The 20,987-nt window shown below is 37.3% G+C and overlaps 4 protein-coding genes and 1 non-coding gene across 15 annotated transcripts in view; 2 read left to right on the top strand and 3 right to left on the bottom strand.

Moving 5' to 3' along the window:
• Positions 1–4,408, top strand: part of LOC129797462 (uncharacterized) — a 32,765-nt gene extending 28,357 nt beyond the window's left edge. For all 4 annotated transcript variants that reach the window (XM_055840064.1, XM_055840067.1, XM_055840065.1 and 1 more), the window contains exons 3-7: positions 1,190–1,650; positions 1,729–1,908; positions 2,032–2,443; positions 2,521–2,716; positions 3,940–4,408. In XM_055840064.1, coding sequence (XP_055696039.1) covers positions 1,190–1,650; positions 1,729–1,908; positions 2,032–2,443; positions 2,521–2,716; positions 3,940–4,151 — 1,461 coding nt within the window. In that variant the 3' untranslated portion in view covers positions 4,152–4,408. The remainder of the gene's footprint in view (positions 1–1,189; positions 1,651–1,728; positions 1,909–2,031; positions 2,444–2,520; positions 2,717–3,939) is intronic.
• LOC129797522 (LIM domain-binding protein 2) overlaps positions 1–20,987 on the bottom strand; it is a 421,356-nt gene that overhangs the window by 359,561 nt on the left and 40,808 nt on the right. The window lies entirely within an intron of this gene.
• LOC129797476 (SRSF protein kinase 2) lies at positions 4,220–17,123 on the bottom strand. Of its 7 annotated transcripts, none has more exons than XM_055840100.1 (8): positions 17,067–17,123; positions 14,022–14,771; positions 10,359–10,574; positions 7,773–8,224; positions 6,148–6,476; positions 5,732–5,875; positions 5,388–5,658; positions 4,220–4,663 (listed from the first exon to the last, which is right to left on the bottom strand). In XM_055840100.1, exons 2-8 carry the CDS (start codon positions 14,639–14,641, stop codon positions 4,482–4,484), a joined length of 2,214 nt encoding a protein of 737 aa, XP_055696075.1. In that variant the 5' UTR covers positions 14,642–14,771; positions 17,067–17,123; the 3' UTR covers positions 4,220–4,481. The 7 variants fall into 7 exon arrangements, with proteins under 7 accessions (XP_055696075.1, XP_055696072.1, XP_055696073.1 ...); XM_055840097.1 differs by lacking the exon at positions 17,067–17,123 and adding an exon at positions 15,688–15,910; XM_055840098.1 differs by lacking the exon at positions 17,067–17,123 and adding an exon at positions 15,426–15,889.
• Trnah-gug (transfer RNA histidin (anticodon GUG)) lies at positions 17,046–17,117 on the bottom strand. Its single transcript has one exon. It is a non-coding gene; the product is annotated as a tRNA-His (tRNA).
• On the top strand, positions 17,370–20,580 carry LOC129797540 (sulfite oxidase, mitochondrial). The gene is made up of 7 exons (XM_055840242.1): positions 17,370–17,975; positions 18,536–18,729; positions 18,799–18,916; positions 18,979–19,317; positions 19,378–19,693; positions 19,759–19,951; positions 20,014–20,580. Exons 1-7 carry the CDS (start codon positions 17,941–17,943, stop codon positions 20,520–20,522), a joined length of 1,704 nt encoding a protein of 567 aa, XP_055696217.1. The 5' UTR covers positions 17,370–17,940; the 3' UTR covers positions 20,523–20,580.

Here is a 20,987-nt window from a genome sequence, read left to right as displayed (position 1 = left end):
CAAAGAAAAAAGTTTTGTGTTTAAGAATATTGCTTCACTTCTTATCGTGTATTTTGCAAGGAGGGAGTTTATATTTTAAAAAGAATTAAAATAATAATAAAATAAACTGCAATTGCGGCAAGAGGGAATATTGTGAATATAAAATACACTTAAACGGCGTACTTTTGGGTTCAAATTGTACCTATATATTATGTTCTGAATACAAGAGAGGTGCGTTTATTTATAGAAAATCTTTTAACTGTGTCTCCTCATTGGCTAGTGCTATTTATTAGTTTTTTGCTTTAATTGCTATTTTTGATCGTTTAAATACTACATATATGGGGGATCACGATTGTAAAAAAAATGCGCCCCAACTATGCTACAGTCATATAATACAGGTACTACAACATTACGCAAAATCCAAAGAATTATTTGAAGATGTTTCTAAATATTTTGCATGTTTTACACGTAATTTCGTTGAAAAATAAAACAGAAAGTCAACAGTTGTACATTTTGCAAGAAATACGGGACAGAGACCTTCAGCAACATGTCTCAGAAAATCAACTCTTAATTTGGACAATCCATGGTGAAGGTTTTGTATGCGTTTTCGCACCTCATCGCTAAATTTACCAGCACTATCATAAGCTTCATGATGAGAAATGAGTCCGGAAGGGAGCTCATAATAAAGTCTCACTGTAACCTCTTTATCTGTGCTGCCGTGTGTGCCTGATAACACCGTCGAAATTCATTGTTTGTCGACTATTTCGAGACACAATTACATCATTCTTTCGCGTACGTGTAAAATATTCATTTCTTATTATTAAAATGCCGCATATGCGACGAATAAACGATGTAGATTAAAAAAAAAACTACAGCTGTTTAGGATCTAGATAGAAGCCAAGAAAATTGAAGAGAATTTTTGACTTATAAAATTATTTCTCATGTTGTAGCAAAAGCAATAGACGACTTTTGTTGTTATTTTTATGATCTGTATTCAGAAAATATTCATATATCACAAAAGTAAATTCCATATAGTAGGATCGAAGCTTTCAAATACATAAGCTAGGGGCTATTTAGTCAGCCAATATTCTTAAATTGGACAATTAAAGTTAATATAAAAGTTTTTCCTTAAATTTATTGAACTTCTTTATTTTATAATCTTTTAAGCTTTAAAGCTTTTAGCTAATAGTTCTATTTCTTCTGTTTGCAGGAATTAGATTTGGAGCAGAAGATAGACTTGGAGATCAAGATGCGCGAGGGTTCGGCAAAATTACTGGCCGCTTGCAATAATCCAAAGACGTCGTCATCGTCAAAGGGTGGCGGTTATGGTGGGAATACAGCATCAAATGCCAACAATACCCAAATCCTCGAAGCAGCCAAGAACCTCCTGACGTCCAATGAACGCATGACGGCTTACATGGCAGAGCTACAGCGACGGAAGCGCGACAAGGATACCACACAACGATCAAAACCCACCGGGAAGGTGTCCCTCAGCGAGATCCGGATGCCCCTCATGTGGAGGGATACGGATCACTTCAAGAACAAAGGGGATCATCGTCGCTTTGCTGTTTTCTGCCTCGCGAAGATCGGTACTGAAATCTATGATACATCGCTCCTGTGTCCTGTGGACCGAAATCTCACAGATATCACCTTCAGCGATGCTATTCTTTTGTAAGTCTTCCCTTTAATCTGGCTTTGAATTATTTGGTCTAATTATGTAAATATTTTTCATTCATTTTTTTTCTGTAGTTCCAATATCACTCCCGATTTCGAGCTGAAATTGGAGGTGTACGCAGTGATGATGGAGTCTGATTTGTCAATTGCATCAACACCTCGAAAAATTAAAAATACAATTCACAGTTCAATTAGTCGAACGGTGGGCAAAAGACTGGCTGCAAATCTCAAAGATGAACTGAATAATACAAAAATGTGAGTTAATTTTCTTTCAAAAAGCTTTAATTTTGATCTACAATCGGAGGAAACTTGTTTTTGTCGGCTATTTTACCTGGGAAATAGACATTGATACAAACGACAAATTTTCTCTCATTACAGAGGCCCAAAGTATGATTTAATCGCTACGGCTCACTTAGCACTGTCTGATGTTTCGGATCTACCTCACACGCACGATTTGTGCCTCTCACCAAATAACAGTACGGCATCGCAGAATCCTTCAAGCAAATTGCCCCTTTTTGGGCATTTCTGCTGCCGTCTAGCCCTCCAGCCGGACGCCATGGAGCAACCAACGCTTGTGGGAGATCTCAATCTGCTGGCAAAAGACTCCTGCCGGCCAATTGATGGCTTCGGCAGACTTCAGGCATTCCGTTTGGAGCTGTGGGATGGAGAAGATGCAATGAAGAACAATATTCAACCACGACGCTGCCTCGAAGTGACAAGGGATACAAAATTGAAGCAAAAAGGCGACACAGACTTCATTTTGTCCAATCTCGAAGAAGGTGTACTTGAGGTAAGTTTAAAGTGATTTTTTGTGGAAATTTCCACTACCAGGTATTCAACATCTTATCTCTCTCTCTTTCTATGCAGGACTATGTGTTCCACACGAAGTCAGTGACGGAACAAACAAAGTGGTTTACAGCCATTAAGAAGGCCGTAAAGGAGCACCAAATGTGGGGACATGTTGCACTTGCATTGCCAATGCAACTTGCCTCACCAGGTAGCAAAAGTTACTTCACACGCTCCTCCAGACAGGGATCTCTTTACGATCAAGTCCCAATAATCGGTGAGTGTTTTTGTCTAGGCTGAACTAATGTTTCCCTTCCTTTTTGCTCAAACTTCAATGGAAAATTTTTTCTTATCCTAAATGTCTCTAACTTGGCCTTTGTGAGATCTTTTTTTTTTTTAGAAATCATATGAAAAGTAAAAAGGAGACACGGAGTTTTTTCTTTTTCAATTCACAACATCCCTTTGACAAACCTTTCAAATTGATTTTCAGATCAATCTTTATAAATCATTAGGAATATAACTCAATTGGTTGTTTGGTAAATGAGAAATATTTTATGACTGATTTTTATTGCTCAAGATAAGCATCAGTTGTGTGAAAAATATTTCGCACATTGTATCAAAGACTTTCAAGTGGCACTAATTGATTTTTCTCCTTCACATTTATATGATTTTCTTTTATTTTTGTGAACTAGAGCTACTCATTTAAGGGTTTTTAGTACTTTTTTTTTGTAGCGTGAAAACCCCTTTTATGTAAACAATGCATAATGAGAAAAAAATAAGACGATAGCTTACCTATATTTTAGTAATAAAATTCACTAAACTTGTCATTAGTATATCTCTTTCTTAACTAGATAAAGCGTTGTTCTTAAAGTTTTTTTTTACTATAAGTTCACAAAATGATTTAAAGATTTGTTAAATTTTTATTGTATTTAAAATTAACTCAGATATGCCCAAGAGTTTTTTTTTTTGAAATTCTCACGAAATGGCTTCAAAATTGTCTATAAATGTCTATTCTTAATAATTTTACATAGAAGAATCAAGTAATCAACCTTTAATCCAATCTATTCAATTTTTGTAAAAATACAAAGTCAACATAGTTTTTTTAATTGTTGCAAAATCGAATTTGTAAAAAATATTTTGATCTTTATCACAAAATTAAAAATAAATGTGATGCTACTTCGTTCTTCATAATCTTCAGATTTAACCGCAAAAGATTGGAAAGATTAAAATAGTACTTCTATTCAGCCTTAATCCATTGCATAAAATCCTTTAAAAAAATCGGTTTACGTATCGTTATCATAGAAAACTTTCACATACGTCATCTTGTACTGTTATCGCATTCTTATCTTAATCTTCACTATTTTAAAATACACTCGTGCCCTCACTTATAGCGAATCTTTTAATTCTTTTAATACCATTTAATACTCATAATTTTAGTTAACCGAATTAAAAATGAAAATTAGTAAATAAACTCTCTCTCTCTCTCTCTGTCTTTTGCAGAAACAATCGAACCTCGCCAGACGAGTCGACCGACTGTCCAGGACATCTTTGCGATTCCAAACTCAGTGGACACATCGCCGACATTGAGTGACTTCCGCAATCGAACGTACTCATCGGGACGCAGCAGCCACAGTAGCAATTTGAGCAATGGCAGCAGTGTGGGCTCAATCAATTCCCGACGCAGCCATTGGCCCTTTGGTGGTGGCAAATGAGTCTGCGGCGATCCTCACGATGTGAATTCCCTTACTTTCCAATAAGCTTTCCAACTGCGCAAAAAGAATTTTTACCCTCAGTCCAATTTGGCAAAATTCCTTTTAATTTCTCTCCTCACATTTTTTTTGTTTCTCATGATAATATTACAATACCTTCGTCTACAAGATCCTTGCATTAGTTTAGGTTTTTTTTTCATTAATATTAAATATTTTGACTAACAATAAAATGATGAAAGAGATGATATTTAACTATGCAATAAGTTATTTTTTTTTTCGCCTTTCACTCTGCGCCTACACGGAATCCCTGCAGCTTGCAAATTGCATGAACACTTAATCGAGCCACGGATGTTTTAGACATGTCGCAGCAGATGCCCGGAGGATGGGATTGAAGTGCAGCATCGGAAGCAGGAAGTCCGTAAAGTTGCGCGCCTCAATGGGATCCCACTCGTATTTCTCAATCAGGACATTCTGGAGACCCCACGGCTTCAATTTCAGTATATTCCTCAAATGACCTGCGGTGTATAGAGGTGAAAAGCAGCTTTTAGTAGTTTGAAAATTGATTTTCTATCGCGTGTTAGGTGACAAAGTTTGTCAACCGGAGAAACTTTCAAAGAGCTAAAGCCAACATTTTAATACGGATTCAATTTCTTTTTATAGATTTTTTACTTTCAACTTGTAAATCGCTGTGACTTCATTGGGCGTTATTGAATAAATTTAATTAAATTAAAGGTTAATTAAAGTTATTTGAACTATATACATATATAATCAAGAATCTAAAAAAAAATTCTTTTAAACTGTCTTTGTATTTTCTTGGAAATGAATTTCAAACAAAGGAAACGAATAAAGCTAAAACATATTTTTAAAAAAAATGATTTATTTTAACTTTTCTTTTCCTCTCATTGTATTTTCACAAACTTATAATTTTTTATCAAAAGAAAAAGTTTCTCAGAATGCCAAAATTATACTTTCTAAGAGAAAGTTTATAAGTTTTTCTTTCAAACTTCTTAACATCGATAACTGTTCTGAAGTTTTTTGGTTTATACTTTTTTATATAAAATCTCTAGGAAAGTTAAGAATTGAAATATTAATTTAATTCAAATGGTTTGAAATAAGAACGTGCTACATTGGCTTCATTAAGTTTTTTTTATTAAATCTTAATTGTTCAGTCTTAATTTTCTAATGAAAATTTAATAAATATTTAATGCAATATTTTCCAATTAAACTGAATAAACTCACCAGTGCTGGTGAAATATTTGTTCCCGTGCTTCCCACGGAAGACTAAACTTGGTGGAATGTTTCCCAGGAGTTCGATGATATGCGCCAAATGATCCTCGTCGCGTGAGTAATTGTCGCCGGCATGTGGATCAAACAAGTAGTCCCCGGTGGCCAGTTCAAAAGCCAGGCACGCCGTGCTCCAAATGTCCGCCGTAAAATTGTACGGTGCCCCCAGGAGGACCTCCACCGAGCGATACTGACGCGTCTGGATGTCCTCCGTGAAGTGGTGATACTACAAAATTGAGGTCACATTTTTGGCAATTTTTTCCTCCAGAATATGGGAAGGAAAATCTCCTTATACTCACGTCATAACAAGCATTTCCCAAGTCGGCAATTTTCACACGAATACTGTTCCCGTTGATTATCGACTGAAGAGTGCTCGAATATGATTGAGTTGACGGCATAAATGCCTTTGTTTGGTCCTTTGTTAATTCAGACGCTGTCCCTGTCTGCAAAGTAAATACAAATTGTGTGGCGCATTAAGACAAATCGACATTTTGGTCATTGAACCCCTCCTCCCCCTCTCGTGATAATGCGGCAATTTACTTGCTCTCACCCCCTGCAACTCAACCAAAGGACTTTCTGTGATTTTATCTTAGAAAATTTATTACGCGGCAGGATCTCACTTCCCACTAATGGTATAATTCAATGGGATTTCGAGTAGATTGAGCATTCGTGCAAAAGTAAAAGTAATATAATAGGATTGCTTTAGTACCCATACCCTTTCATTTAAGGCGGCCAACTCGAGTTTGGCTAATTGTGCTTGACTGCTACGCCTTTCAACACGATAGCGCCCCGGGAAATCGGATCCCGTAAGTACGCCCGCTATGGCCGCCGCTCCTGAATTGTCCACAAAATCCTCCAAGCTTGACTGCTGCCGGAAGGACATTATGCCACCACTCATGACCTCATCCTCCGATGGCGACGAGATGTCGATGCTTGCTGTCCCAGTTGTCTGTTTGGACGTACCCGAGGACGAGATGGGGGTACTCTTCAGGAGATCCTCCTCAATGCTGCTCCGATTGAGGGAACGCTTCTCGAAAGCACTCACTGCAGGAGACACGGAATATTGCATGCAGTAAATTAGAAAAATATAAAATTCTAAATCTGTGGCCTTGTTTAGCTTTACTGGAAAATTTGTACATGAAATTATCTTTAAAAATTGCGGAAATTTGAATTATTTTCACCAAATATTATAATTTAATTTCTTACTAAATATTTGCATCTAATCTTGTATTTATCGATTATTATTAAACTTATAAAGCATATTAAAGCTGTTGAAGGGAAAAAAAATAAAGTTTCAGTGCTCTTTTTATGACCACAACTGTAAAAAATTCTTCTTGTTTAACAAAAAGAAATCATATTTTGCATTATTTTAAAATAATTCAAGACTATGCAGTACTGATAGCAAATTCAATATAACATTTTATAATTAAAGTGGAAAATTATTAAATAAAAAACGTTCAATCTCAATTTAATTTAGATTTTTCCTGCAGATGATTTTTCATTTCAACAAAAGTATATTGCGAAGAGTGAGAAAATTTTTTTCTGCAGAGAATTTACGACTTCTTACAGGTGAATTAATTCCACGAATCATTTAAACTCACAAAATAATTTTCCTCCTGGCAATTGAGCCAGCAGAATTTCACTATCAGCGGAATCTTATCGCATGAAAAGTCGGTACCACTTCCCATTGACTTGGCAAATTTCTCTACGGATGAACCCGCAGGGTTTTCTCATTAGAACCCCCGTAATTATATTATTAATCCCTCCCTCGTGTTCTTTTGACCAGTATTCTCTTTCAAACCCCTTTTGCAGCACTCCCTCCCATGGTGCTCTGGCGAATACAGGTAGCGGAAACTTGGGCGGAAATTGAAATAAACTGTCTTGATGAAAGCACAAGGTTTCACCACAATTAAATTCTATTAGACTTTCGGGAAAATTTTTTTTAGAGCAATTGCACATTTAAATTTGAATTAATATAGGGATATTTGTATAGCTCTTTGTGAATTTTCTTCAAATAAGTTGCATCGCACAAGTTGCATGCTTTATTGAAAATGTCCCCCAAGAGGGGGTTAAAAGAAAAACTTTGTACAGGAAAAACTTGAATATTTACAAAAGCGAAAACATGGAAACTAAGAGGAAGTACAATAAGCGTAGAGAAATTTAATATTTTAAAGCCTTTACTATGTTTTCTCTCCCTTTTTTTGCAAACAACTTTGTTGTGATGAGCATTGTAATGAGATTTCAAGCGGGTGGTAGTGCCCGGATGGCAGACAATCGATTTTTCACCCCGGAAAAAAATGAATGTTGGAGAGGTGATGGGGTAGGAGTTTAAGGACTCACCGTAGGAATCAGGAAATTCAATTCCACGTGCTCTCATTGACATTATTTCATCATCAATCTGCTGATTCACCACTGCAACGTTGTCCATCACCAAAAGGATATTTTCCGGCTTAATGTCCGTGTGAATAATGTGGCATTTCGTGTGCAGATAGTCGAGGCCCTGAAGTACCTGCTTAATCACCGAACGCACCAGATGCAGTGGCAATCCCTGATAATTGTTCTTCACAATAAGCTTGTAGAGGCTGCATCCCAGCGCCTCAAACACGAGACACGTGTGCACCCCATTCACACCGCGTACCGTGAAGTTGTTCAGCAACCTAACGATCTTATCACGATTGGGATCAAATGGATCGGCTGTACTAATCACCTCTAGCAAGTGAATTTCATCCGTTGCAGTCTCCGTGTAGTGCGGTGCGCTCTTGACCACCTTCAAGGCAACGTACTTTTCGTCCCTGTAGAGAGTGAGAGAAAATGAGAAAATTCCAACATCAATCTTTTGCATGTCAAAGGGCCTTCTTGCGTGAACTTTATCGGGTGTTGCAAAAACTTTCCCTTCACATATTGAAGAATGTGATATGAATTTCTTGTTCTACATCCTACAAATAATAATATTCTATATGTGTGTAGAATGTAGGTTTCGAAAATTGTGTAAACCATTTCAGGTGGTACACGAATGAAATTTATCACGGAAATCCTTCACTTTTGACGTGTTTTCAGTGCGCAAAATTTTATTAAATCCATCACCATTGAATTCTTATCGCGTGATGGATATTTTTGTGAGGAAATCTTTAATGCTGAATTTGTAAATATACAATTTAGGAAAAGAAAATATTCTTCAAAGCTAGAGGCTTATTGTGATTTCAAGTATTCCCTTCATTTTTCTCTTTATTGTAACATTCAATGATTCACTTTACTGAATCAAATAAAATAAAATCTCTCGCTTTTGATCTTATTGTGGGAAAATGCATTGGATATATAGCTTGAAAATATAAATTATTGTGTGTGCTCAGAAGCAGGAAGATTTTCACAAAAGCCAATGCAGCGAGCACTTTACAATGGCAAATGAAATTAAAATGTTTCACTGCCACTGTTGGTGCCACTCAAAGGGGGCTCCCCATGCAATTCCTATTTATAGACGAGAAGAAGGAATTCTTTTTTAATGGAATTATGGTTTGGTCGTTTCTGGTTATTGAAAAGAAGGAAAATTGACTTTGGAATTGAATGAAGAGTATATAATATTCTCCGTAAGAAGGTAGGTATATTTTCTCAGAAAATCAATAACTTTTAACAATTTAATGCAATAAATTTCACAGAATTTGCAATTTACATTAGCAAAACATCCTTTTCTGTGGTATAAAATTTCACCAAACACCTTCCTTAATTAGTTATTTTATTTGTTTAGCAGATATTATTTTTCACTCAAGGTGTGGTTCCTATATAGCTAGATTCAATTACAAGTACCATTTGAACCGGCTTCCGTGGGAAAATAGGTCGTAAATATTTAGCAAACAGACATTTTGTGTTGATATAAAATTTATGAGCGAGTAAATATTTTCAAAATACGGTAGATACCTACCATAATTAAGTCTCATTTATAACAATTGTCAGTGAAATATTCTTGAGAATTATCGAGAAAAACAATCGTATGCAATCTCAAAATGAGAATATTTACAAAAAATTATATCATCGCACATGTTAGTTCTTAAATCTCAATTTCAAGACGTTTTATTCATCACATTGATAAATAGAGAAATCATTTAATCGATTATAGTAAACATTAATTGAATTTCTATGCAAATATACGATTTAATGTCTTTATAAAATGATTCATAAAAAAAACTATGATGAAATTTTCTTTTATTTCCTCACCAACAACTCGACAAAATCAATTTAATGAAAATTTTCAAACAATAAATTTACTAACAATGAACTCATGTGGAAAATACCTTTTTCAAAGGTATACGTACATAGGTACATCCATGTGTGTGTTCCCTAAAGCTTAATAAATTTTGAAATTGATTTTTCATTTAACCATCAACACTTTGCTGCACGAGAATGGGTAATAAAATGCAAAATATACATGAATTCAGAATAATCAAACAATCACTTTTAAAATAACTCAATAGTTTGTACAAATAATTTTTTTAAAAAACAAATTTGATATTTTAAAAAATATATTTAATTTAAAGAATAGAATTTACGATAACCCAATTTTAAAAGTTGCTAAACTATTATAGGATTGTAAGAGCATGTAAAAATTTAGAAATAGGTAATATTTTATATTAAAATGAAAGCTTTTCATTAAATGGCAATAAAACTATTATTTTATCCTAATAATATTACATACATCATAATGATTAATTTGTCTGATATAAGTTTGCATAACAAACCAATATTCTTTTTATCCTGATTTAAATTCGCCTGATAGGATTTCGCGAGATACAAATCACTTTGTGTGGAATGGTTGCAATTAAGGCTTTAAATAATGCTTTCATGTTTCAATCTATCGGGACTAATGCTAATTTAAAATGGCATGCAATCTCAGGAAATCTGCTCCAATTGGATTAAATTGAACGCATCACTCACTCGATATCCCAGCAAAGCCAGACCGTGGAAAAGTGCCCCCATCCCAGCTTCCGGACGACACGGTAGCGATTGTCGAACACATCCCCAATAACGATTGGATGGTAGCCACCACGGCAGTATTGGGAGACATCCTCTTGCTCCTCATCGCTCCCATAGAGGCTACTATCCGGTGATTCTGCGTACACTTCATCTGTTGTCCCGGAACGTGGCTCGGATCTGTGAATAGGGGATTTGGGGAACATTTGTATGTAAGTAATTAATTAATTTATTGGCGATGAGATTAATTTATGGGGAGAGGATTGAAAATATTCACACACACATAGCTTGCTGACTGCTCTGTATTTTTGGGGCTCTTTATACGTGGTGGTGGTTTCGGTGGCAGCGGTGGCGGAGAGTCACTCCTATCGCGTCCATGAGCAACCATGATGGGCCCCATTGAGACACATTTTCGCTTCTTTGTGAAGAGAATACGATCCCATTTCTTCTTCACACCACCCTTGGGCTTTCTCCCCGGCGATGGGGTTTCCTCCCCATCTTCCCCACAGCCCGATTGCATTCTCAGTGCATCTGTACCATCGTGGAATTCACTTGGGGGATGTGAATCAGCATTTGTGGACTTCCTCACAGCACCCTGCAGCACATGGACGCCCATGCAGCGAGAGAGAATTACAAGGAGAGCAATAAAACCAACAATGTGAGTGGTGCAGAGGGTGAAGTGGCTGAAATCATCGATTGAAGACCCAGCCGGTTGTGCCTTCTCGGCAATTTGTGTTTCATGAAAGCGCTGATGGAGACTCAAGTGGGACGTTATGACGCTCGATTGCCTGTACTTCTCCTCAACCACGAAGGACTTCTTGGGGGAGTTTCCCACATCCTTTGTGGAGTGCTTCCGGACTGGTGCCACCTCATGGGAGTCCCGGAAGGGGCCATCGGAGGGGAAAGAAATCACTTCGTGACCCTCGCAAACGGAAGTGGGTGAAAAGGTATTGATCATGGAGTGAATGAATTGCTCCCGTTTCGTGAGTGTGGCACAGAAATCTCGACGTGTATCACCGCCCGTCATGGGGTTCCGCGTCAATCAACGCCGCGAGGAGAAAATTGTGTCCTCCTCCTCCTTACTCCACCCACGAAATATTAATCACAAATCCAACGTCAGAACCGTGGCAATTCTCGTGATCGCAAACACTGGAGAAACCTGCCTGAGAGAAGCTATTTGGCCTGTTTTTTTTTCGTATATACCTCCCCACACATCAAGCAAATTTGTTGTTAGATATAAATGATTTTTTTTTATTTTACTCCGGGCATTATATAATTCACCCCCGCCCAGATATTGTGAAATTTTGCACAATGTTCCACTTTGCTAATTTTGACGCCATCAAGTAAAAGACGTTGCATGAATTCTCCGCTGTATTGGCTCTCACTTTTTTTTTTCCCTCGCGATGAGATTAAACTGCAAAAATATCCACTCAAGTGTTTCAAATTTTCACTTAAAAATGCAAAAATTGGTAAAAGTGCCTGCACTCTAAAAAAAATATTCTAATAGCACAACTCTCACCAGGGAAGCACGAATTCCTATAAATTAATTTATTCGTAATGCCATTATGTAACGCTCAAGGGAATATTATTTGCAAAAAATATTCATACTATTAGCATAAGAGTCAACTTATAGGAGGAATTGTGTCACAAAGAGAGTAGAAAAAAAATTTATCATCACACATTGTGCCACAAAGCGATGAAAAAAAAAGAAGAGAGCCTCAAATGCCCTGCCCACAGAGGACGAAAAAGAACGACAAGATTCTTGGGCAGGAACAGTCGAAAAAAAAGGCCCATCAATGTCCTCGAAGAAGGAGAACAACAAGCAATGTAGGACACACTAATCACACACAAAAAAAAATATAAATCAAATTGAACAATATGAAGAGCTCAATAGACCTTTACCCAAATGACTGAGGTTTAGTGAGGAAAATCACATGAAATTAACACACTCCCAAATGCCATTTTTCTCACATTAGTCTTACCAAGCAAGAAAAAGCTCAACGGCACACAATTTTATTTTTAGCGACGCAAAATTTCCCTCTCCTTAGGAAAATTACACACGGGCCAGTATCAAAAATACAAGAGAATCTCTATTAGACACCACCAGACGCCCAAAGACGCACAATCTCAGTCATGGGATGAGATATAGAAATTAAACAATTTCCCTCCCGTGAACCCCACAGAACATTGAATTTTCCACACCACTTAATCTCTTGTTTTAAAGGGATTTTAATTGCATCTGAATATTCACTGAACCCATAAGATGAACACAACGTAATCCACCTCCTTCTCCACCATGGAAAGCGCAAAACATTGAGAACAACATCAATTAACTGACGACGATTTTATATACATACCCCAATTGAGGAGCCATTTGAATTGGATATTTCAGCACACGGGATTTATTATATTTTCTCAAGCACAACCGCAGAATCTCTCTTGTGTAGAGCAATATGGCAAGAAGATGAGATTGACCGGGTGTTGAGGGAGAAAAAAAATTGTCACGGGTCAGAGGGCACAAGTGGCGAAAATGCAGCAAAAATGTGCGGGTAAAATCGCAAGGGAAAAAGCCACCCTTTCGCTCGTGCTGCAGCCCCAACTGTGTTCGATGGAGCCAACAAGAAGTGGGACACACACTGCGAGTTTCTGACGTTGCTCTAGCGCGCTGGAGTCTCTACAGCGGACGCGCAACTGTGATAATGGTAGGGTCAACCATTGGGTACTTCGCACCAAGAGACCACTTGCCGCAACGATCCCAACGGCAGCACACCTCAACCACTTTCTCTACCTACGTGGTACTCGATATAGACGAATATTTAATTTACAAGATCAACGTAGTTTTGTTTAAAATTAATTGAAAATTTGTGAGAATTTTGAGGGATAAAAATTTTAACATTTAAAATCAATTTTGTCATTTTTTTTTAACGTCATCAATAAAGGGATTCTTAAAGTTTTTTGGTGATGTTAAAATCATTAACAAGAGGTTTTTATTGATTAAATCAATGAATTACTGTTAAGTAAGTGTGATAAGAAGAAAATTATAAGAGTAGGTAATGACTTCTTTCTTGAATTTTAAGTGGACATGATGAATCTTAAGTAGAATTTAGAATTGAATAGAATTTATTAAGGTGTACTGTCCATTAAACATTGGACTTTATGGATTTTTTTTATATGTGTTGCCAATACAATACCTCACAGACATTGATTATTGCAGTCGTTACCACAATTTTACCACTTATTTTACACAACTAATTTAAACAGAAAAATCCACAAACAATCTATCTGAGTTTCTTAGTTTTTAAACCCCATTTTTGCTAAAAATAATTAAAATTAAAGTTTTTTTTAAAGATCTTGCAATCTCTAAAGCATTTAATTTAATTAAAAATTCTTTGCTTTAATCGTTTTAGCTATTTCACTATCTAAAGCGATTTCTCTTTTATGGTTTAAATTAGAGAATTAATGCTGTTTGCAGCAGATTCCTAATAATCCTTGAAGAATCGCCAAGTTTCAAGGATATATCGAATAATTTATCACAACAATACACAGCAGTTTGCAATATAATGTGGGTCATTGAGGTGAGAGACACAGGGTCACCCTTTGGGGTGCAATTTCAGGGACAATACTCACAGACTGACGAAAGGTCCCCGCAGCGCCGGCATGTCGCGACGGCGATTGAGTGGCGGCGACAGGGAGAGCGACAGGAAGTCCTGCTGCTGCTGCGCCTTGCCCAGCGCCACGTCCACTGATGACAGGAAAAAGTGTCCGCTGGGTGTGGAGATGGCTGATGATGAGGCCACGCGTTCACTCAGAAGTGTCTGGAAACGCGGGAATCGTCGCGGGTGGTGATGGAAGAGTGATACGGAGGAGGGTGGTTCAGCAGGTAGCGTTCGATTTAGTGGGGACGGCGGCGGGAATGAAATTTGTGGCGGCGGGATAAGCGGTGATGCCACAGAGCACCGGATTGTGGCCAGACAGTTCTTCAGTGGATTCATACATGCTGCCACCTCTTCGATGGTGGACCGGTGGTTGTGCAGCAACGGTGGCGGTGGCAGCGGCTGGAACAGGAGCGGCGACGTGGTGCGGCTGCCGCCTGAGGTGCTGCCACTGCTGCTGCTGATGACAATGGCACTGCCCAAAGCCGCCGACGTCGACGAAATCGTGTTTGCTTGCGGTAGTACTGGTGCCAGGGTGGAAGTCTTGCAATAGTCGGTGGTCTCGTGAGTGAGATTCCTTTTCATCCACACCATAGACAGAACCCCGGAGTCTTCTTCTCATGTTCGTTGTGGCCTTTCTTAGGGGCTTTTTAGGCGTTCCCTCTCACCTATGCCACATCCTCGCAATCCCTGGTGCATCACTCATGGGCTTCTTCTTTCCATTCTAAATGTACAATACCCGAAAAAAATTAAAATGTTACCTTTCGCCTAACCACCTTTCCAATCCTCCCACTACGAATCTGAAGGTACACGCACGTCATAGAGAAAACCACCCTCGTATATACTTTTATTTTTCTCGCAACACCCACGTACGCGATACTTCTTGTACCACGATTGGAGGAGCCCTCCTCACGGAAAAAAAATAGGAAAGCAACCCACCCCAGAGAATGATGATGAGTGTGGTAGAGAGGAGGAGTAGTTGAAAAAAAAATACGAGTAATTGAATGAAGAGGTTTGTTAATGCAAGAAGAAGCCCATTCTGGCGATCAATCAAAACACCTTTCCTGCACTTCCGTGACGTCCACGTTAAATCGATTGCGAGCGTCCGTTCTTCACGTCACACAAAGGAAAATTCTCACCGGAAAAATTGCCCGTCTTCACGGTCAAAAAAACCCAGTGGGGTGAGGCCCAGCGGTCGATGATGGCCCCGTCACAGAGATATGGAATTGTTGTGTTCTTAAACACAATAAAATTGATTATTTTATCATTTATCTTCCATATTTGCTACTTCACTTTCTGCGGGTTTTGTGCTCAACACCCCCCATGAGCCACCCCCTCTTTGTATATACCCCACAGTTTTAGCTTTATAGAAATGCACCTCACATGAAACTCCAAATCCCCCTTCTGGCTCAGCCCCAGAATCCACCCTGAATCTCTACCAGACACTTTACAAGCAAAATAGAGCAGTAAAAAGCTCAATTGGATTTAAGAGTCAATCACACCACTTCATTCACATATATAAAACGCATATACATATAATTTTTCCAAAGAGTAAACCCATCCGCCCCTTTATGAGGCCCCACTGTTAGTCAACAGCTATGAATACTACAAAATAATAAATGCTATATAATCATTTTCACCCAATAAATGATTTTCACTGTGAAAAACTGCCCTAGAGAAGTTTTTTTTGCAACAAGAATGTTCTGCACTCGCAACAATTAGAAGGAAAATTCTGAGATGGGACTTTTTATCAAACATTCACACACACTGAATTTTCCTGGAGAAATTTTCACACAAAACGCCCGAATAGGTTCTATAGAATTTTCCAAACATTTTCATCTCACTCTCAACAAACATCACCAAACACTGTGCGCCTCATTCGCTCCTGTACATGTGCAATTCGGTGAAAATTTTCACCGGGAAATGTTTTCTCTTTCCAACACAACATATCACTGTTGTATTGAGTTTTTCTCGGTGATTTTGAGGAAAATTCCCGCTCATGCGCATGTATCAAAGAAAACAAATTACAGTAAATTCAGAGAGAGAGAGAATGAAAATTGGAATAAAAATATTTTCAGAAAATTGAGAAAACAACCAGAAAAAATTACATTTAATAAAAAATATATTTTTGAATTTTCTATGCGAGAAAAAATATGAAAATTTTTGTTATGCGTATATTTTTGAAGGAAAAATTAAAAATTCAGATAAAAGAAATTTTAGCATTCTTTTAATGAAATCAAAAGCAATTTGAAAGCCGCAGGTGTGCTATTACTGTAATTTAGAAGAAAAAAATTCCCATTGTAAAGTAAGTTTAAAGAATCTCAATTGTGAACGTGATTGTCGTACCAAGTACTGTTGAATTGCATAAATTTTTACATAAAAATTGATTTTAAGAATTTTATGGTAAATGCAGCGATAGGGAAGAGCAATGTTTGCCAAATAATATTACGAAAAATTGAGAGAATACAAAAACCACAAATTTTAAATTTTAGTCTCGACCATTCAATTACTTAAAGACTAAATCATAGACTATTTATGGTGAGAATATTTTATAAACAGAGCTATATACGAGAAACGTGAAATTATGAGGAATGTTCTCTGAAGCATAATAAAATTTTTCTTCTTCAGAATGAAAATTGATTCAAATTCTCTTTGAGATCATTTTCTTAAGTTCCTCTTTTAATTTCTTTTTTATTTAAATCTTCCCAATCTAATAGTTGAGAAGTAAAGTTACAGTTCAATTTCCAATAAAAACATTATCAAGAGCAAAATTTAATCTTTATATTCGTAACAAATAATCATATCAATCATATGGAGATATACATATTTTGTAAAGACAAAACTGTTTGAACAGTTAAAGTAAAATTACATTAACAAATAAAATGAATCCAAAGCAAAAAAAAGCGAATTTTTTGGTCAATTCTGTGGAGAAAAAAATTGGTTGAATAGAAGAAATGAAAAAAAAAAGTTCCAGCTCCGTGACAATGCATTGAAGCATTGCCGTGAACAGGATTCGAACCTGTGTTTCCTCGGCCACAACGAGGGGTCCTGACCACTAGACGATCACGGCTATGCCAGAACTGGGGAATGTTGAACTGAATCTGCCACACTTGCCCCACTACTGTGATACTTTCCGAGCAAACTCCATGCGACGCTGTTCAACACTTGGCAACGGCCACCACGCTCCAAAACTTGATTACGCTTCAATAATCATATCAGAAAAAAAAGAATGAAATGATTTTTCCATAATCAAACGCGACCACGAACGGCTTATCTTCTCTATATAATAAAGAAAGGTCTGTTTGTTGGTAATTTTCAGTCGTGTTTGACTGAAATTTGGTACAGAGGCTCCCTATATCAGGCGGTTTCGAGTGGCTCTATTTATTTTCCCCCAAAGCCCCCCTTTAGGTAGCCCCCATATAAAAGTCATGCATTTTTTTGCGAATTTTTGAATTTAGCGCCCTAAATGTAGTTCCGAAATCCACCACTGCTATATTTTGATACATTTGTTGAAGAGAAAATGAGACGGTGTATATATCGCTGGGTGCAACAGCAATTATCGTATCTGCTGTAGAAATCCCCTTCTTTATACGATATTTGCTGTTTCGACCAGCGATACAGTAGCACTACATATATTTATTTACAACACGTTGATTTGATCATAAAAACCGCAAAAATATTCAATTTTTTCAGCTTTTTCAACCCGCTGATCCGCAATAACGAATCTATTTAGGAGCAAATTGTAGGAAGCACAGGAATTTTAATAAAAAAATTAATTAAAAGTGCGAATAAAATTGTGATAAATTCTCAATTGGAAATTGACGCGAAATTGCAAAGAAAAATTTCTTAGTGTGTGAACTAAAAAGTTGATAACCAACACAGAAAAAAACTCAATGGCGAAATTATCAACAATTCTACGATTAATGAGGTGAGATTATGTGAGATGAATTTTTATTTATCAAAACGAAAATATTTGTCTCGTGTTTGTTTAATTGTAATAAAAGCACAAATAAGATAGGACGGTGTTTATTGAAGTTGGAATATTTATTTGTTAAGCCTTAAATCTTATCAATAAATTAAAAGCTCATATGAAATTTAATAAATATTAAGCGAAAAGGTAAAAATTAAATTGCTAATCCATTATACAATAAGATTTCTTTTTACTTAAAACAAACTCTTTGATCCCTAATATTAGTCAAAATGTTGAAAAGGAGTTTATTCATTTTGAAGCTTTGTCATCACTCTACACCAATTTTTAAAATTAAATTCAAAACAAGAGACAAATTGATAAAATGTCAAATTCTATTTATTGTCTCTTGATGAATAGGGGAAACCACAAAAATTACTAATTTAATGAATATTTAATAGACAGTAATAAAAAATTACCGCAAATTGATTATAAATCATCAAATTCTTAAGCTTTTATTTTACTTATGATCGAGAATATTATTTATAATTAATAATTCCTCATAAATAATTCCAATTTAGACATAACTCTCTGAAAAGCATTCATCTGAGATCACCGAGTAGCTTGCAAATCATTGATTTACAACATCGACGATATCACGATCAAGGAGGATCAAATGAAAGAAATTGGTGGGACATCCCAAAAAATCAGAAATTTCTTATTCTCACAACAGGTGCAATTGCAGGGACCATACTCACCTTGAGTACTAAAATTGGTATTCAATAAAACACAAGTTAATCCGTGTGCACTACTAAATCTCAAAGCTTTTTTTATTAACTTTTAGGGGATTCCTCGGTAGAAGCTGCTGAGAAGTACGATCCCAATATTGCAAAACAACACGAAACCGTTCGACAAGATTTGCCAACGTACAAAACTGAAGAGATTAGTGCTCACAATAATGAGTAAGAAAAAAAAATCATGTTTTGAGATTTTATTGTAAATTAATGTCCTGTATTGATTTCAGGAATACCGGTGTATGGGTTACTTATGGGATTGGAGTCTATGATATCACGCAATTCGTACCGAAGCATCCAGGAAGTGATAAAGTAATGTTAGCTGCTGGTGGAGCCATCGATCCATTCTGGCATGTTTTCCAGCAGCATAATACACCGGAAGTCCTTACGCTTCTGGAAACATTTAGGATTGGCAATCTCAATCCCGAGGATCAAGTTAGCACACGCGATATGGGGGATCCGTGGTCTGGGGAACCTCGTAGGCATCCCATTTTGAAACCAGCAGCAATGAAACCATTCAATGCTGAACCCCCACCGTCTATTCTTGTGGATAGTTTCCTAACGCCCAAGTATGCTCGTCTGCGTGATCAAACACGATGATCTTCTTAAAATTATATAACTTTTTCCAGTGAATTCTTCTACGTGAGGAATCACTTGCCTGTCCCAGAGATCGACGAGAAGACATATGAGATTGAATTCGAGGTGGAAGGTGTAAAGAAGATCAAACGGATGACCCTCAAGGATCTTAAGAAGCTCCCAAAGCACACTGTAACAGCAGCAATAATGTGTGGCGGGAATCGTCGATCAGAAATGGATGCAGTGAAGAATGTAAAGGGACTCAGCTGGGGACCAAGTGCTGTTGGGAATGCTGAATGGTCTGGAGCGAGACTTTGTGATATTTTGGCCAAACTCGGAGTGAATTCTGATGAAGTTAGACACGTTCACGTGAGTTACTGATCGTTTTTAATTTTTTTCTGATTGATCTTTCTCACAAATCCTGTATATTGCAGCTTGAAGGATTGGACACTGATCCAACTGCTACGTACTATGCAGCATCAATTCCACTTGCCAAAGCCATGGATCCACGAGGAGATGTTATCCTAGCTTATGAAATGAACGGGCAACCGCTAAGTCGTGATCATGGATTTCCAGTGCGTGCTATCGTTCCAGGGAGTGTTGGAGCAAGGAATGTTAAATGGCTGGGTAAGAAGTATAGTCGTATGAAATGTAAATATTCCAAAGATCAACCCCCTAAACTATTCCAGGCCGAATCTTTGTGAGCAATGAGGAATCAGACTCCCACTGGCAGCAAAAGGACTACAAAGGATTTAGTCCGAGTACTGACTGGGATACAGTGGACTTTTCCAAAAGTCCTGCAATTCAAAACATGCCAGTAACATCGGCAATTTGTTCCCCAATGCCTGGGGAAAAGCTTTCCGTGAAAGATGGTTACATCACAGTCAAAGGATATGCATGGTCTGGTGGTGGCTCGAGAATTGTGAGAGTAGATATCACGTGTGATGCTGGGGAGACATGGCAAGTGGCAGAATTGGAACAAGAGGACACCACAAAGGCTCCTGCTGGGAGAGCTTGGAGCTGGACGCTTTGGACAGCAAAGATTCCAGTGCCAAAGAATGCAAAGGAAGTGGAGATTTGGTCAAAGGCAGTCGATTCCAATTACAACGTTCAACCAGAAACGTTCAAGAATATTTGGAACTTAAGGGGAGTCCTTAGTAATGCATATTCTCGCGTTAAAGTACAAATTGTAAAATAATAATTTCATTTAAAATGAAAATTAAGGGAAATAACAAAATAAATTGTGATTAATTGGGGTAATTTTGTTAAATTAATTATTAAGAAGTTTTTTTTTCCTTACCTAGTGACGGTTTTTTAACGATTTCTCCTATTCAAAAATCCAAAACCACACACGTGTCGTCTCGCTTGCACGTCACTGATACTGTCTCACTCACACTTTTAGTTTTTCGTAATTTTCTCGCGTTTTCCGACAATTTTTCATGGGAAAATTGCGTTTACATGCTTAGGAGGCGGCGCTGCATCGATTTAGCCGAGATTTTAGCATCGCCGTTTTGAAACTGTCGAAGAAATTCGTACCGAAAAAAGTCGTACAACTCGTACAAAATCTGCAAAAATTTGTTGTGAATTTTACCCCCAAATCACCCACAGAGGCTCCCTAATGACCCCAGGAGCGCCCCCGGAAACTTCCAGAATACCAAAAAAT

Source organism: Lutzomyia longipalpis, chromosome 1 (assembly GCF_024334085.1).
Source record: "Lutzomyia longipalpis isolate SR_M1_2022 chromosome 1, ASM2433408v1".
Classification (NCBI taxonomy): domain Eukaryota; kingdom Metazoa; phylum Arthropoda; class Insecta; order Diptera; family Psychodidae; genus Lutzomyia; species Lutzomyia longipalpis.
This window is presented reverse-complemented; position numbering and strand designations above follow the sequence as displayed.

Bases quoted from the DNA above. Each gene is read 5' to 3' on its own strand.
- LOC129797476 (XM_055840095.1), bottom strand. From the start codon at position 11,421: ATGACGGGCGGTGATACACGTCGAGATTTCTGTGCCACACTCACGAAA. The intron at 6,477-7,772 runs GTGAGTCCTTAA...TGTCTCCTGCAG, and splicing joins TGAATTTCCTGATTCCTACG to TGAGTGCTTTCGAGAAGCGT. The intron at 4,664-5,387 runs GTGAGTTTATTC...TATACACCGCAG, and splicing joins CAAATATTTCACCAGCACTG to GTCATTTGAGGAATATACTG.
- LOC129797540 (XM_055840242.1), top strand. From the start codon at position 17,941: ATGGCGAAATTATCAACAATTCTACGATTAATGAG. The intron at 18,917-18,978 runs GTAAGAAAAAAA...TATTGATTTCAG, and splicing joins ATTAGTGCTCACAATAATGA to GAATACCGGTGTATGGGTTA. The intron at 19,694-19,758 runs GTGAGTTACTGA...TGTATATTGCAG, and splicing joins ATGAAGTTAGACACGTTCAC to CTTGAAGGATTGGACACTGA.